This window comes from Cervus canadensis, chromosome 30 (genome assembly GCF_019320065.1).
Source record: "Cervus canadensis isolate Bull #8, Minnesota chromosome 30, ASM1932006v1, whole genome shotgun sequence".
Taxonomy (NCBI): domain Eukaryota; kingdom Metazoa; phylum Chordata; class Mammalia; order Artiodactyla; family Cervidae; genus Cervus; species Cervus canadensis.
In genome coordinates, this window is record NC_057415.1 from 3,458,703 (window position 1) to 3,475,343 (window position 16,641).

Here is a 16,641-nt window from a genome sequence, read left to right on the forward strand (position 1 = left end):
GATTTTTATAAAGGCTTATTGTAACTTGAATTTGAGATTGACCCCTGTTCGGTTCCGTGGGGATAATTTCTAGCCTCTGTAGCCTTCTGTTGCCTGAGGCTTCTTGTTAGAGATCAGGGGAGGGTGCAGTTTATCCAGCCGCTGTTAAACAGGCTCAGCTGTATTTTGCACTAAGTCACTTTGTTGTCTCCAAGCTCCTGTGGGGCTGCAGTGGATCAGTATTCTTTACAGAATCCCATTCAAAAGGCACAGGTTAGTTGGTTAAAACAACACACTCGTTGTTTATAAAAATACTTGCCGTGCATGTTTCTACAGACTTCCCCTGGCTTAACCACAACCCAAATGTGTCAGTGAGACCTGTCTGGACCCTGAAGGGGTTAATCTGTTCCCCACACTGTTGCCACCACTTTCTTTCCTGTCCTCACACCCAGGACCAGCGGAAAAGCTGGGACTCCAGGAGAGATCATCTTTTTTTTGTTGTTTTAATTAGTTTATTTTTTAATTGAGGATAATTGCTTTACAGAATTTTGTTCTTTTCTGTTCAACCTCAACATGAATTAGCCATAGGTATACATATATCCCTTCCCTTTTGGACCTCCCTCCCATTTCCCTCCCCATCCCACCGCTCTAGGTTACTACAAGATCATCTCTGAGTGAAGACCTAGGGGTGCTTTATGTAGACCACAGTGAGTAAATTACACTGAATTGCGTGTAAGCACCTCACTGTGTAGCCCCAGTCGTATGTTACAGAGAAATATGAGCCAGACACATGGTGTTCGCATGCCGGGTTAGGTGCCTTTCCTGTGTTTCACTTGGTGTCACGGGTTCCAGTAACCTGCATCATCACTACAAATGATCTTGGGTGGTGGTACAAGCTGTTTCCTTTTCTCCTTCAAACAGAAAGGTCTGGAAGGCTTGCTGAGAGGTTCCTTACCCTTGCTAGTGGTGCTTCTGAGCAGCATCTGGCGATGAGCACAGTCCTTTCATCAGGGCAGTTGGTGCCATGCAGGGTTCATGGGGCTGGCGTCGCTCTGCTGTCCTGCCTGGCGGGGCCATCTGGTTGCCGCATTCCAGGGAGGGCGGAGCCCCGCTGCAGGGAGGCTCCGGTCCGGGGTCTCTGTACTCAGTCAGGTGCTCTCACTGCCCCACGCCCCGCTTCTCTACAAGACAGTCCTTTAAGATGACATTAAGCTAGTACAAGGCATTTTTTGTACTTGGCGGATAGCATAGCTAATCGATTTTCAAATATGTTTGTGGTTATAATGTAAAGCCTGTATGATTGCCTTTTTTGACACAGTCTCTTGTTAGCCAATTTTACACTTAGCACATTCCCTCAGATGCCAGCTCTACGGGAGGAGGTGCAAACTGCCAAGTCCACCATCAAATCTGAAACCTCGAGCCCTGCCTCGCCGCGGTCCCTTCGGCTGGAGCAGGTGCAGACGGGGGCGCTGTGCGCGGCCAGCCCCGAGGACCTCAAGGACGACCGCAAGTAAGGGGCCTGCGCGCCTCGTCAGTTTCAGGAGCCCTGTGCCTCTTGTCTTGAAAGAGGTGGAAGGATGATTTTAAAGGAATTGCACTGGATGTGGTGCCTGTGTTCAGTGGTGAACTTCAGATGCTGGGGGAGAAGAGCTCAGGGACCTCAGTGATTTTAGAAAGTGTCCATCTCTGCGGATTGACTCCTGTGGGAGCTTTCTTCCTGCTCTTGCTAGAGGTCTCCCCGTCTGGGGCGCGTTCCTGATGGTGATGGCCCCGTGCCTCTCAGATTTGCTCATGAGGGTCCCTCCCTTTTCCTCAAGGGTCTCCTCTCAGGAGACTCTGTCCCCTCCTGTGGCTGACACTGTCCTCATTCAGACCACCACCTGCTGAACTCCCGGCCTGAGCCAGGAAGCCCCCGACGGAGGGCACGAGTGGTCTCCTGACCAGCAGCCCTGCACGGTGACCGTCGCTCTCCTGCCACGGCCTGGGACGGTCACCCTGTGGAAGGCAGGGGGAGCTGCGCAGAGCGGGGGAGCTCGCCTGCTCTGGGAGCCTCGTCACCTGCCGAGCGGTGACCCTGAGGGAGGGTCGGAGCGCCCTCTGCACCGGCTGGCCTGGAGTCAAGCCCTCCTCGGGGGCAGCTCCAGTCAGAGACTCTCAGCTTCCTGGGGCCGATGTCTGTGGCCAGGAGCCCCCATTGCTCGTGTGGAGTGTGGTTGGTGAAGCAGACGCCACTGTCTGCTCGAGGTGGAGGCACGGGTGTTGCTGGTGGCCGGTTCTATCAGTCGGTCATGGGTAGGGGTGTGTGTTTGCATGAGGGCGCTGGTTAAAGGGCGTTTTCTCTCCCCAAAGCTCGACGGACTCTCAGCACGGCCCCGGGGGCAACCCCAGCATCAACAGCAGCCAGGACTCCATGGACAAAGCCCCAAAGAAGAAGGGCATCAGGTGCTCCATCGGCCGCTTGTTTGGCAAGAAGGAAAGGGGCCGGCCTGGACACCCCGGCAAGGAGGCCTTAGGACCAGGTGGGTGCTTCCCCGTTCAGAGGAGGAGGGCCTGCAGGCATGTCCCTTCTGTGTCTCCCCCGCTGCCCCATGAGGCTCCTGTCACTCACGCTCGGGGTCCTCCTGGGAGCAGGAGCGGAGGAGGCGTCTGTCTTCTCGGTGGGTCCGAGATGATCGTATGAGTTAATGAGTGGGTGGGTGGGTGGATGGATGGATGGACTAGTGAGTGGATGGATGGATGAACAAATGGCTGGCTCGATGGGTGGATGGAATTTGTGAGTGGATGGATGGATGAACAGATGGCTGGCTGGATAGGTGGATGAACGGAGGATGGAATGAAGAAAGCAAATGTTTATACTCCAGTGCTAGAAACATATTCTGTGAAGTTGATTGAGTAGGAGCTGGGCAATGATTGTTTCCCCCAGAACACTGACAAGTGTTTGGAAACGGCCCAAGTGCTCATCAGTGAGGGGTGAGGTACGATATGTGGACACCCCGCAAGGAACAGCCCCTCCTCCTCCTTCCTGCCACCTTCCCCATCCCCAGGAGCTCTCAGGGGTTCTGCCCATGCCCCCACCCCACCCCACAGCCACACAAGTCTTCCTTGGGTCTCCTCATCACACATTGTTATCATCAGGCCCCATCTCGCTCGGCTTCATCTCCTTGAGGACAGAGTATGTTCATGCCTCTTCAGGCAGATATGTGTGAGTGTCTTGTTTGTGCTGGGTGTGGGATTTACAGGGGTAAGTAAACCAGATGTGATCTGGACCACAGTTAAGTGACAAGAGAGAAAAAGGAGCAGGTTATTAAATGCTATCCCTCTTATAAATAAATACAACGCTGAGATGGTGGTGCATTGATCATATACCAGATGCTGGATGTGCCCGTTCCCAAGCAGGTGCTGCCACCTCCCCATTTACAGAGGAAGACACAGTGATGGTTACGCGGTCAGGGAGTGGTGAGGGCAGCTTCACACCCACGCAGTGGGACCATGTACTTTGCCGAGCCCCAGCCACCTCTCTGGTGGATGCAACAGGAATGAGATGGTTCTATGGCATCACTGATTGAATGGACATGAGTTTGAGCAAACTCCAGGAGATAGTGAAGGACAGGAAAGCCTGGAGTGCTGCAGTCCACACAGTGGCAAAGAGTCGGACACACTGAGTGACTGAACTAAAGCCTGGGTGTGTGCTAACCTGCTTCAGTTGTGTCTGACTCTTTGCGACCCCAGGGACTGTAGCCCACTAGCTCCTCTGTCCATGGGATTCTCCAGGCAAGAATACTGGAGTGGGTTGTCATGCCCTCCTCCAGGCCATCTTCTCGACCCAGGGACCGAACCCACATCTCTCATTATCTCTTGCTTTGGCAGGCAGGATCTTTACCACTAGAGCCACCTGGAAAGCCCCAATGAACACTGACAACTAGAAAATGCAGAAAATAAGGGCTGCTCCTAATTTAAACTGGAAGAGCAGCAAGTACAGGTTGTAACGAGGAAAACACACGATGAGGGACAACAGTGCCGACAGAAACAAGCAGGGATGCGTTCACCCACATAAAGAAAACATCTGTGCCATTCGGAAGAGGAGCCCGTCAGCCCTTGGAGGGACAGTTGGAACCAGAATGAAAACCGAGGCCATGGTCAGCAGTGCCCACGCACACAGCCCATGTGGCGTGGTGTCACTCACCGGGCTTCCTGCATCCCCAGAGCCGCTGGCGGTAACATCTCTGAGCGCTAGGCCGGGCAGCGTCCCGAGTGAGCTAAGGCATCGCTGCTGTCCTTCCAGTGCTGCTGCGGGGCCCTCTGTGGGCGGCCACCCTCATCCCCTGCCCGGCCGCCCGCTGGGGCCCGACTGTCCCCCTGGGATCCTTTCAGCCCTTGAGCTTGGGTGTTCCCAGCCCTCCACCACACCAGACTGGGACGCAACTCAGGACTTGGGCTTGAGATATCAAGGCGACTGTGAATCTGGAAGGACACAGTCCTGGGGCCCGTGAGAGAGCAGGAGAGCAGAGCCCCCACGGGGAGGAAGCAGAGTCGGGGAACGTGCCCACAGCCACGGCTGCCTCCTGCACAAGTGCCCCTTCGCCTCTCCTTGACCTGAAACAGAGCCCAGCTGCTGCTGCTCCGCAGGTGCTTCCTGGAGATGCACCTCCTGCAAGAGCCATTGTCCTGCTGCTCTGGGGCTGCCTGAGTGTGCTCAGGAGCATCAGACAAGTGGAGCTGCCACGCCTCATACTGGAGGTCGGGGGCCTGATAGTGGGGAACGGCCTGAGGCCAGGGGAGGGTCTGAGGGTGGGGGAGGGCCTGATGCTGGACTAGGGTCTCATGCTGCGGGAGGGTCTGATGCGGGAGGTGCCTGTCGCTGTGGGAAGGTCTGATTCTGGGGGAAGGTATGATGCTGGACTAGGGCCTGATGATTGTGGGGAACATCTGATGCTGGACTAGGATCTGATCCTGGGGGAGGATCTAATGCTGGGGAAGGTCTGATTCTGGACTAGGGCCTGATGTTGGAGGAGGGCCTAATGCTGGGGAGGGTCTGATGCTGGGGAGGGTCTGATGCTGGAGGAGGGCCTGATGCTGGAGGAGGGCCTGATGCTGGGCGAGGGTCTGATGCTAGACTAGGGCCTCATGCTGGGGGAGGGCCTGAAGCTGGGCGAGGGTCTGATGCTGGCGGAGGGCCTGATACTGGACTAGGGCCTCATGCTGGGGGGAAACGACTGATGCTGGGGGGCAACCTCTGATGCTGGACTAGGGCCTGATGCTGGGCGAGGGTCTGATGCTGGAGGAGTGCCTGATGCTGGGGGAGGGTCTGATGCTGGACTAGGGCCTGATACTGGACTAGGGCCTGATGCTGGGGGGGAATGTCTGATGCTGGACTAGGGCCTCATGCTGGGGGGAAACAACTGATGCTGGGGGGCAACCTCTGATGCTGGAGTAGGGCGTGATGCTGGGCGAGGGTCTGATGCTGGAGGAGTGCCTCATGCTGGGCGAGGGTCTGATGTTGGACTAGGGCCTGATACTGGACTAGGGCCTGATGCTGGGGGGGAATGTCTGATGCTGGACTAGGGCCTGATGCTGGGGGAGGGCCTGATGCTGGACTAGGGTCTGATGCTGGGGGGGAAATGTCTGATGCAGGACTAGGGTCTGATGCTGGACTAGGGCCTCATGCTGGGGGAAATGACTGATGCTGGGGGGCAACCTCTGATGCTGAACTAGGGCCTGATGCTGGGCTAAGTTCTGATGCTGGAGGAGTGCCTGATGCTGGGGGAGGGTCTGATTCTGGGGGAGGGTCTGATGCTGGGGGAGGGCCTGACTCTGGACTAGGATCTGATGCTGGGGAGGGTCTGATGCTGGACTAGGGCCTGATGCTGGGGGAGGGTCTGACTCTGGAGGAGGGTGTGATGCTGGGGTAAGATCTGATGCTGGGGGGGTCTGACGCTGGACTAGGGCCTGATGCTGGGGGAGGGTCTGATGTTGGGGGAAGGCATGATGCTGGGTAGGGTCTGATGCTGGACAAGGCCTGATGCTGAGACAGGGTGTGATGCTGGGGGAGGGTCTGATCCTGGGGGAAGGTCTGATGCTGGAATAGGGCCTGATGCTGGGGGAGGGTCTGACTCTGGAGGAGGGTGTGATGCTGGGGGAAGGTCTGATGCTGGGTAGGGTCTGATGCTGGACAAGGCCTGATGCTGAGACAGGGTGTGATGCTGGGGGAGGGTCTGATGCTGGACTAGGGTCTGATGCTCTGGAAAGGTCTGATGCTAGACTAGGGCCTGATGCTGGGGGAAGGTCTGATGCTTGAGGAGGGCCTGATGCTGGACTAGGGTCTGATGCTGGGGGGAAGTCATGATGATGGTGGGCAGCCTGCTCCCAGATATACACAGAGTTGTGATTATAAATCTCTGTGAGAAAGCTTTTCTTCATACTTTCCTGACCACCTTGCTGTGTTCTTTTTTTCTGAAGCATAATTGCTGTGCAGTATCTGATTTCTGCCATACATCAATATGAATTAGCCATAGATGAACGTATGTCTCCTCCCTCTTGAATCTCCCTCCCACCTCCCCTTGCTACATTCTTGTTTCTATGGATATATGAATAATAAAGACTGTTGACTAAAATAACATAAAAAGCTCCCACACACAGGCGTGCACACGCACACTCCCTAGTGCATCATTCGGGTCCGCATCAGGGTTGCCCTCGGCCACCCCGCCCTGGGATCCACGGTGAGGCTTGACACCCGCACTTTGTTCCCATCCTCGGCCCGCTGCCCACGCCTCCGCAGCAGAGGGGCCCTGTCCCCGCAGATGCTGAAGTGATGGAGCCTCTTGTCTCCAGAGCCAAGAGCATGAATACCAGGTCGGTCGTCCTTTGGGGACATCTATGCTTCCGCCTTCTAGCCTTTCCATTGTATCCATCCGTTTCTCTTAACAATGTCCGATGACACGGGCTCCCATTACCAGCTCTGGTCTGTTCTCAGAGTACAGCTTACCCTCGGCACACTCTATTGGCAGTGGGAAATTTTCCTTCAGTACTTTATTGAAAGAAAGCAATAAATAATACTGTGATAAAAATAGTTCAAAAGTAGACTGTACGTACTTTGTCACATGTTCAGGAAGTTCACCAAAGATTAGTAGAAAAACAGAATGGTAACAATGAATTGTACAAGTAAATTAAAGGTGGAACCCACATGTAAAGAGACATGCCGTCTCTGTCTACTGAGATATCACTGCATAATAAATGACGCACTGTGATCTGAACGCATCTCTTGCTGGCTTTTTTAATGTGCTCCTGAAAGAGTAAAAGTTACATTTGCTGCTTATACAATCTGAAATGGCTATGTCATCAAAATCTACAAATGTACGCCTAGCTCCATTCTTTAAACATGTTTACAGATAAAAAGATTGTTTACATAAGAAAACTAAGGGCTTTGTTAGAGCTTCTCTACGCTGTCTGTCTGTGGGACGTGGCTCCTTCACCGTCCAGCGCACCGGCTCTGCAGCGGGTGCAGGGCATCGCGATTGTTCCCTGAAGAGTCTCAGCGGAGAGAGGGACCCGGGTCCTCAGAGACCAGGTCACGGGAGAGATTGTCATAGTCGTCTTCTACTCATGCTTTCAGCCCAGACTTCACTAGAAGCTCACATTCAACACCCAGTACTTTTAAATCGCTTCACTCTGCAGAGAAAAAGCATTTCTTGCTAGAAAAAGTACAGTTTAGGTCAGTCGTTAAAATAGAACAATTGGTTGAAATTAAGTTCGCTCATTTCAGAGTGAGTGTTGGAGAGCTCGGTTACATTCTGGAAGGATAATGCACACCGTGTCATGATGATTTTACAATTGCAGGAAAACCCCTTCTCTCATGGTTTATCATTTAAAAATTAAACAAGAATAATACAATAAATGCATCATTTACAAAAGCCCTATATTTGTTCATAGGATTTATACAGACAAGCATTACAGTACATTCATTTGAAAGACTAAAATCAGGTATCAGAACATGAATTGATCTGAAAGGATATATATAGCCTGGCTATACAAGAAAAAGTAAGTATATAAATAAAGTCATAAGTTTACATAAATATAAGAAACATTAAATTTTAAAACATTTTCTCTATGGTATTCATGAATTTTTCACTAATTAAAAAGTCTGTAATAAAATACCTTAGGGGCCATACAACAACTTTAAACAGATTAAAGATCGCATCGAGTTCAAAATGTCTTTGTCGTATTCTGGACGCTGTATAATCACCTGTAGCATTAGTGCGGGGAAACTGGAAACACACACAGACGAGTCAGTCCTGGGGCGGCGGCTGCTGAAGGTGGCAGGAAGGAGGGGGAGGGCTGTTCCTTGTGGGGTGTCCACAGATTGCACCTCACCCCTCACTGATGAGCACTTAGGCCGTTTCCAAACACTTGTCACTGTTCTGGAGAAAATAATCATCGCCCAGCTCCTACTTAATTTCGCAGAATATGTTTCTAGAATTGGAGTGTAAACATATGTAAACATTATTCATTCCATCCTCTGTTCATCCACCTAGCCAGCCAGCCAGCCAGCCAGCCAGCCATCTGTTCATCCATCCATCTACTCACAAATCCATCCATCCATCCACTCATTAATTCATCCATCCATCCATCCACCCATCCATCCAGTCAGCCAGTCATCTGTCCATCCATCTACTATTACCTACTCATTAATCCATTCATCCACCCATCCATCCATCCGTCTATCAATCCATCCATCTATCCAACCACCATCTGTCCATGCATCTATCCAACCACCCATCCATCCATCTACCTGTCTAACCACCCATCCATCCATCCACCCATCCACGCATTCATCCATCCATCCATCTGTTCATTTATCCATCCATCATCCATCTGTTCATTTATCCATCCATCCATCCATCTATACAAACTTCCTTCCTCCCTCCCCTGATCCCTTCCTTCCATCCTTCGTTCCTCAGTAGAACTTTACATTTTTGTGCAGATTGGTATCTTATTCCTCTTAAGTTTAATCATAGGGTATCTCTATTCCCCCCACAACCTTGCTCTTTCTGACTGCAGCCTTTCTCCACGGCAATGTCCAGGAATTACACTGATTCTTTTGCCAACAATGACTCTGGAGAGTTGTTAGCATCTGACTCCCTGACAGAGCTGTTCTATTATTACCATGTTTCAGCTGATACTTTTGTGTTTTTCAGGTAGGCCATTATATCATCTTCAATCACTGGCTAATTTATTTCCCTCTTTCAGCTATCACAATTATTATTGATTTTTCTTGTTCGATAGCACATTCTAGAACTTTCAGAGCATTGATAATTAACAGAGGTGATCACAGCATCCTTGACTTGTCACTGACTTTAATGAGACCACTTGTGACACATCACTATTCAGTGTGATTTTGGCCCTTGGCTTGAAATAGATGTTTCCAACTCTGTTTCAAAGCTGTCCTTTTTGGTTTTTAAAGAGTTTTTTAGTGGGAAGATGTTCAGTTCTATCCAAATGAAGTGGGCGACAGAGGATGAGATGGTCAGGTGGCATCACAGGCTCCATGGACATGAGCAAACTGTAGGAGACAGTGAAGAACAAGGAAGCCTGGGGTGCTGCAGTTCATGGGGTTGCAAAGAGTAAGAACAACTTAGCAATAGAACAACAATAACAACAGTGGGAAGATGTTGAGTTCTATCCAGTCTCTTCTTCAGCATCAAGACAAGAAGACCACATGTGGGGTGGAATGTAGGAGGCCATGATTCTCCTGCCCTGGCCTGTAGCTGCCCCCTTTGCCACGCTACTTTGCAACATTTCCCGTCAAGAGACACAGCGTATTTCTGCAGCTTCTGGGCTGGCCTTGTGACTTGGCTTGGCCAACAGAAACAGGCAAAGTGACAAGCCTCACAGGGCCTTGAGAGCATTGCTCTCTGGCCACTTCCCTGTGAACAATCCCAGGCCAGCCTGCTGGAGGGCAGGACTCCCATCATCATCCTTGCCAGCAGCCAGCTTGTCCATCATGAACCATGGCTACCCTTGAGCAGCCAAGCTCAGCTGACCCACCAGCTGACTGTGGATGCAGGACTGTCCCCACTGGAGATCGACCACACATCTAGCCCCAGTCAGCCCCCGACCCACAGCCTGATAAGAGATAATGGGTGGCTGTTTGCAGCCACTAAGTTCTGGGCGGTTCACTGTGCAACAGTAGATAACCACAGAAAGGCTGTTCTCTTTTGGCCTGTTGAACATGAACTGATGTTTACTGTTGTGTCCTGGAAATCATAGAATGAGCCTGTACGTGTGATTGGGCCCAATTTTTTGACATGCTGCCGAGTTGCCAAAAACTCAGCAAATGTGACCAGGCACTCTTGATCAGAATTGGCTGAGACTTTATAAAATCGAAGCCTCATTTTGTCTTATTGCTTCAAGAAATGATGCTACTGGGATTTCCCTGATGCTCCAGTGGCTAAGACCCCATGCTCCCAATGCAGAGGGCCTGGGTTTGATCCCTCCTCGGGGAATTAGATCCCACGTGCCACGACTAAAGATCCCACGTGCTGTGACTAAAAGATCCAGCACGATGCAGCTAAGACTCAGCGTGCCCAAATAAATATTTAAAAACTGGTGCTGGAGTTCACTTGTGGGAGAGGATGGGGTGTGGTCACTGGGTTGCCCAGGATGCCGGGTTCCAGGTGTGAGATGCTTAGAAGAGAATGAGTGTGATCTCCAGAGTGAGGACACGGTGGCAGACACCCGGAAGTCTTAGGTCCTGTAGACACAGCCAGCTGAGGCCACTTTCTGACTGGGGAGCGGGGAGAGGGCTAGCAACAGTTGGTACCATCCCGTAGTTGGTCATAAGGTCTAAGTCAAAGAAGTTCCCAGAATACTGCTGTCCCTGGAGTTTTGCTGTGGTGGTTTTAAGTTATGTCCTCAAGTTTTGGGGTATTCCTCTGCTCAGAAGGGAACCCAATCTCCTGCTCCTTAAGTATGGACCGAGCTTAGGGACTCGCTTCCAGTGAATAGAATAAGGCAGAAATGACAGCATGTAACTACTGAAAAGTGGGCCATCAGAGGCATTTCAGACTCTTCCTCACTCTCTCTCGCACTTCCTGCCCTGGGTGAAGCCAGCTGCCATGCTGTCAGGACACTCAAGCAGCCTGAGGAGAGGTCCATGTGGTGAGGAGCTGAGGCTCCGCCAACAGCCTTGTGAGTGTGCTATCTTGCAGGCTGATCTTCCAGTCCCAGAACAACCTTCAGATACCTGCAGCCCTACATGACATCTTGACGATAACCTCACAAGGGACTCCCAAGCCAAAATTGCACAGCTAAGCCATTTCTGAATTTCTGACCCCACTGAAAAAACCTGAGATAATAAATACACATTATTTTAAGCCACTAGGTGCTGAGGTTGTTTGTTTCACAGCGCAAGCTAACTAATATACTTCTTATGGTGGCTCTGAGTGGTGAGTTCATCCATGTCAACTTGTTCTCTTTCATGGACTCAAGGTTCTGGCACAGTTTTCTCCACTCTAAGATCCCACTAGCCCAGACCTCTTCGTTTACTGGATACCCTACTTAAAACGTATGCCAACCCTCTGCTTGATAAAGAGTGAGTTTGGGTTTCTGAGACTGGTGTTGTACCTGAGAAGCAGGTCTCTGACCAAGGCTCTTCTACAGACCTCTGCAGGAGAAGACCTCAGAAGCTGCCTGACATCTGTCCTAACCGCCCTGCTGTTGGTCTCTCACCCTTGTGTAGGGTTTGGCGGCAAGCTCAACACAGGATACCACGTGTACACAGAAGCCATGTCACGGATAATTCCATGGGGGGATTACATGGTCAGTGAGAAAGCCGAGGTAGTTTGAAGCAGGGGTGGGTTCCAGCACGGTCCTCTCCTGATGTCTTAAAACCATCTCATGGGAGCTTCACACACGTGCCAGAGACAGGCACACATGATACATTTTTGGTAATGAAGCACTTGCATGCGGCCAGCACCCAGGAGCCCCCTTCCTGACCCCCAAGGGGAAACCACTACCCCGATTCTTGTCTGCTCACAACGCTTCACTCACCTGGTCCACTCTGGCCAACTGGACACCAAACTTGCCTCCAAACCCCCAGATGGAGTCAACCTGCAAGCAGCACTTGGAGAGCTTTGACTGATACTCATGGCCGACAGCTGACTGTAACAGGGGCAAAAGTGAAGCATCAGACACCAGCATGGCCACACTAGACCCGGCCCCCGACCCTGAGGCAGCCTGAGGCATGGGTGATGCAAACAAAATCACTCAACGTGGAAGCCGGCCCAGAGGGAGGTAACTCCATGGGGCATCACAACACCAGGGCCCCCCAGTCAGGTGTTTGAACCCTCTCCACACCAAGCTCCCCAGAAGTCTCCCAAGAACCCCAGCCACAGGGGGCCTTCTGAGGTGCCTGGGTGTGAAGGACCAGAAAGCCAGCCCCAACCAGAACCACAGAGCCAGCAGCCTGCCAGCAACTCCTAAGCCCACTTCCAAGAAGACTGCTGGCAGTGAACACCCTTTTCAGGTGGGACACTGTCAAAGCACGTGGCCCAGAAATCAGGGCACAAACTGCAATACAGATGGCATGCTTCAGGCACACCGCACGTTCAGTGTCAACACCTGCCACATACCCAGCCCGCCCAGGTGTGCAGTGGGGCCTGCCACCGCCCCGCCAGCCCCCAGTCAGGGAAGCGGGTCTGGTGACCTCTCAAGGCCACATGCACACCGAGCAGTCCACCCCGAGCTCCCGCTGTGTGGTCAGCAAGCCATGGCCCATGGCCCACATCCAGCACTGAGGCTCTTTGTAAATAACATACAAAGAACATACAGGTGTTTTTGAACATTGTTCATTTACAGAAAATCTATATCTAACTTCGTGTCAAGACAATACAGGTAGTTCAGGAGCCACCAGAGACCCTGTGGTGGCCGGGAAGCTAAAAATATTTACATCCTGAACGCTGAGCGGCCCCGTGGTGCTCCAGTCGCTCAGGCATAACCCTCACAGTAAGGCAGCAGGCGCCCTCGGCAGAATGGAGAGTGGTCACGGACCTCTTTGTGGACACTGAGGATGCAGGACAGATGACTGACGCATGACCCAATGCCGGGCGAGGAGGCGGCTCGTCCAGCCTAGCTCCTCCCCAGGGAATCACCCCCACCTTGGCCCCCTCCTTCAACACAGTGAGGTGCCTGCCAGCGCACTACCAACTCCTCTCCTGCTTGTTTATCCGGAACTTCAGCGGCAGCGTTTAGGGTCCAACCCCCACAGGGTCACCACCACCTCTGACAACTCTGCAGGCAGCTGAGGGCGTGCGTTCTTCCACAGCCAGGGAGCAAAGCAGGATTTATTTTCCAGTCTGGAGCTGTTACTTTCTCTCGCTCCCAGGCTGGATTCGATGCCCACAGCCAATAGCCGATCTGGAGCACTGCGGCCTCCAAAAACCTGTGGCAGAGACCACCCATCTGCAGCTTCAGGGGTCTCACCCAGAAAACATCAGCAAGGTAACATGGAGGCAGCAGCATGCCCAAAGGAACCGCCAGCGTGACTCTTCATCACCAAGAAGTCAGAGAGAACTGTTCCAAAAATATGGCCAGGTGAAAGCTTAGCGATTCACCCAACTTTCTGATCAAAACAGCTTTGTCCCCCAGATTGGCCTTGGTCTCACACTGACGAGACTCTGTTTATGAGATAGTCAGCACCACGCAGAGCACTGCAGGAAGCAGGGATGACGCTCTGGTCATGAGAGGCGCCCCTCTCTCAAGCAGGTGGTGGCTCACCAGTGTGACAAGCCCTGTCATTCTGGGCTGAGGCCGATCCAGACACAAGGCAGATGGGGTGGAATTACAGAGGAATCTGACCCCAGCTGATACCTCAGCACAGAGTAAAGGCAGACATCTCAAGTTACCCAGCCTGGGAAACGCGCACCCGCTTCACTGCAGATGCAGCACACCTGCTCCAGTCTATTGTCCCCTCTGCAGGGCGGACACAGCCCCCAGCTGATCCAGCCCACTCTCTGAGTACCAGCAAAGGATGCTGCACTGTTAACAGCTTCAGTCCCACCTACTTAGACCTGCCTGTCCTCAGCCTGGTGGGCCACGGTTTGACGCCAGAGGACAGGGTCCTCTCTGAAGGTCACCAAGTGTGCGAAGGACAGCAGCAAGCTAGGTGGCTGACTTTCCAGCCTCGACGTGAAACCAGGCGCTGAAACTCGGCTCTGGGCTGCAGATGGGAACCACTAAGGCTGCAGCCTGAACTACACGTGACGCCGATGCCAGCAGTCTGGCTGCCTGTGGGCCTCTGTCCTGGTCACAGAGCTGGCCTCTGGTAGGACCTGATCTCCAGCTGCAGCCTTCCCAAAACACCTCCCTCCCCAGCAACTCAGAATCTGAAGAGCTTCCAGAAACCACAGCCCTTCTCGGCTAAGGTCAATTGAGAGAGACTTCCGTCTGGCAAATCTCGTCCTCAACAAGTGGATTCCCAACTTTTCAATGGAAGGGGAGGGCTGAGAGATGACCCTGCTGACCCTGGCGAGGTCAAGCACGCCAGGACTGACACCACATGGGTCGGAACTTACCTTGTCCATCCTGTCCTGCTCCACGCCAAATTTCCCTCTGTAGCTGCGCGAGGCTTTGGGTCCCATTTCCAGCTTTTTCTCCCTGAGGGAGAAACTTGTGGATACTTGGGAGGGAAGAGATGGAAGACGAACAAATCGGTCACACAGACAGCCAAGACATGCGTCTGTGCTTTCTGGGAGGACAGACAAGGACATCATCTCTGCAATCTGTGAGGTGTCGTTCCCCGGTGGCTCCCCAGCCCGGCCTCCCTTGTGTTCACTTTACTGCACCTCCAGCTGCCCCGTACTCCAGCAGTTTTCAGAGTCAGATGCAGGTTAATGGGGAAAAAAGCAAGTCTGAACACACACAATGAGGCATCTCCAAGCCCCTACAGCACTTGGGGCTACGACGAGGACAGAATTCCACCACGTGGAGGGCAGCTCCTGGGGTTCACCAGACACATGAACTGGGAGAGCCAGCACCGTAAACATCACCAGAGGCAAATGGCAGACAAAGCCAACAGGCTTGCACCCGGACGACCCTAGGCCAGGAACCAAGAGATGTGGAATATTCAGACAGTTTCTCTCAACAGGAAGCACCCCAGCTTTCCATTGAAAGGTGAAATGAGAGGCTTTCAGAACTTAAGATGTAAAAGCCATTTTCACTTTAAGCGCTAGGAAGAGCGGGACAGATCACAAGATGCAGCCAGAACCGGGCAGGCCAGGCAGCTCTCACCCAGGGCAGCCAAGGGCCACCTCACTCCACATCCGGATGACAATCCCAGATGTACGGCTTAGAATACCAACCTGGACTGGCCACCTCCCAAGCCCCTGATGAGCTGGGGAAGAAGACTATCTATACCTCCCAACAAGAAAACAAGCTGCCCCGGAGGTGGCGAGTTAAGATGGGTCAAGCCAGCGACAATCCGAGCTTTGTACAGTCTCCTATCTCGACCTTCATGAGAACATGAAGTTCAGGAGTCAGCTCACGGGATTCAACTGACAACAACAGAATAACAACATTATAACAGTATAATACACATTAAGGAGGGGGTGTTTTTGATCTCAGGTCTTCAAAGACAGCCCATGCTTTAGAAATCTCCCTTCCACAGAGAGAACAGCTTAAGTGACTGTGTTCCTGCATGAAAACTACAAGGTTGAAAAGCAGACTGGAGAGTAAGAAGTACAGGAGTCACGGGCAATGAGGATTTAAAGTCACTGAGCACATCTTTACACATGCACGTACACAAACACTTACGCATGTACATGTCAGACCTCATTTTTATCTACTGTGTAAATAAGGGACCAGACAACACAGAAGCAGGGCCAGCCCACAGAAGCAGGGCACTCACGCTACCCAGCGGGGAGCGTGCCCCACCTCACCCCTTCACATTTCAGAATGTCACTTTCACACAAAGATCGAGAAAGTCTCTTACTTGATGTGTTCCTGGTGCCCAGATCCTGGCATGGCCTTGGCCCCCCATCTCTGCTCTTTTTCACTTACATCATTCTGAAAAGGAAAAGAAAAAAAAACGAGTACACCCCACACCCTGGATTGTAAAACAGCCCCCCACCCACCCACCCACTCAAAAACCTGGGAGGATCCACTTCAGGAGACAGGAAAGGTGGGCAGACTGGCGGCTCCTACCACAAAATCATGGTCGGTCCTCCCAGTTGTCGGCTCCCCTGTCGTCCGGGGTGATGGACACAGTGTGGCCGGCCGAGGCTTTCCACATCTGGAAGAGCAGCGCTGAGGGTCACAGACGCCAGGAGAGCCCTGCCCAGAGACACACACAGATGCCCTGCCCGGGACCCCAAAACCCTGGACAACACAGGGAGGGCAGAGAGCTATGTGCTCAAGAGGTCCACTCATGGGACATCCCTGGGGGTCCAGCAGCTAAGACTCCTCGCTCCCAATGCTGGGGGCCCAGGTTCAATCCCTGGTCAGGGCACTACATTCCTACATGCCACAACCATTAAAAGAAAAAAGGTCACTCTTAATCCCTGTGCCTGAGTGACACCGGAAGGATCAAAAGAAACCTAACATGAGAGCAGTCACAGGGCACAAACACAGAAGAAATACTCCTAGCTACAACTCAAATGAGAACATTTTCTG

The 16,641-nt window shown here is 52.3% G+C and overlaps 2 protein-coding genes across 3 annotated transcripts in view; both read left to right on the forward strand.

The window, feature by feature from the left end:
* Window positions 1–16,641, forward strand: part of LOC122431618 — a 636,199-nt gene that overhangs the window by 120,670 nt on the left and 498,888 nt on the right. The window lies entirely within an intron of this gene.
* Window positions 988–3,971, forward strand: LOC122432106 (liprin-alpha-1-like). Of its 2 annotated transcripts, none has more exons than XM_043453906.1 (3): window positions 988–1,489; window positions 2,329–2,498; window positions 3,851–3,971. In XM_043453906.1, exons 1-3 carry the CDS (start codon window positions 1,338–1,340, stop codon window positions 3,886–3,888), a joined length of 360 nt encoding a protein of 119 aa, XP_043309841.1. In that variant the 5' UTR covers window positions 988–1,337; the 3' UTR covers window positions 3,889–3,971. The 2 variants fall into 2 exon arrangements, with proteins under 2 accessions (XP_043309841.1, XP_043309840.1); XM_043453905.1 differs by having other exon boundaries at window positions 3,847–3,959.

Coding starts and splice junctions, on each gene's coding strand:
- LOC122432106 (XM_043453905.1), top strand. CDS start 1,338: ATGCCAGCTCTACGGGAGGAGGTGCAAACTGCCAAGTCCACCATCAAA. Junction 1,490..2,328: donor GACCTCAAGGACGACCGCAA/GTAAGGGGCCTG, acceptor CTCTCCCCAAAG/CTCGACGGACTCTCAGCACG. Junction 2,499..3,846: donor CAAGGAGGCCTTAGGACCAG/GTGGGTGCTTCC, acceptor TTGCTTTGGCAG/GCAGGATCTTTACCACTAGA.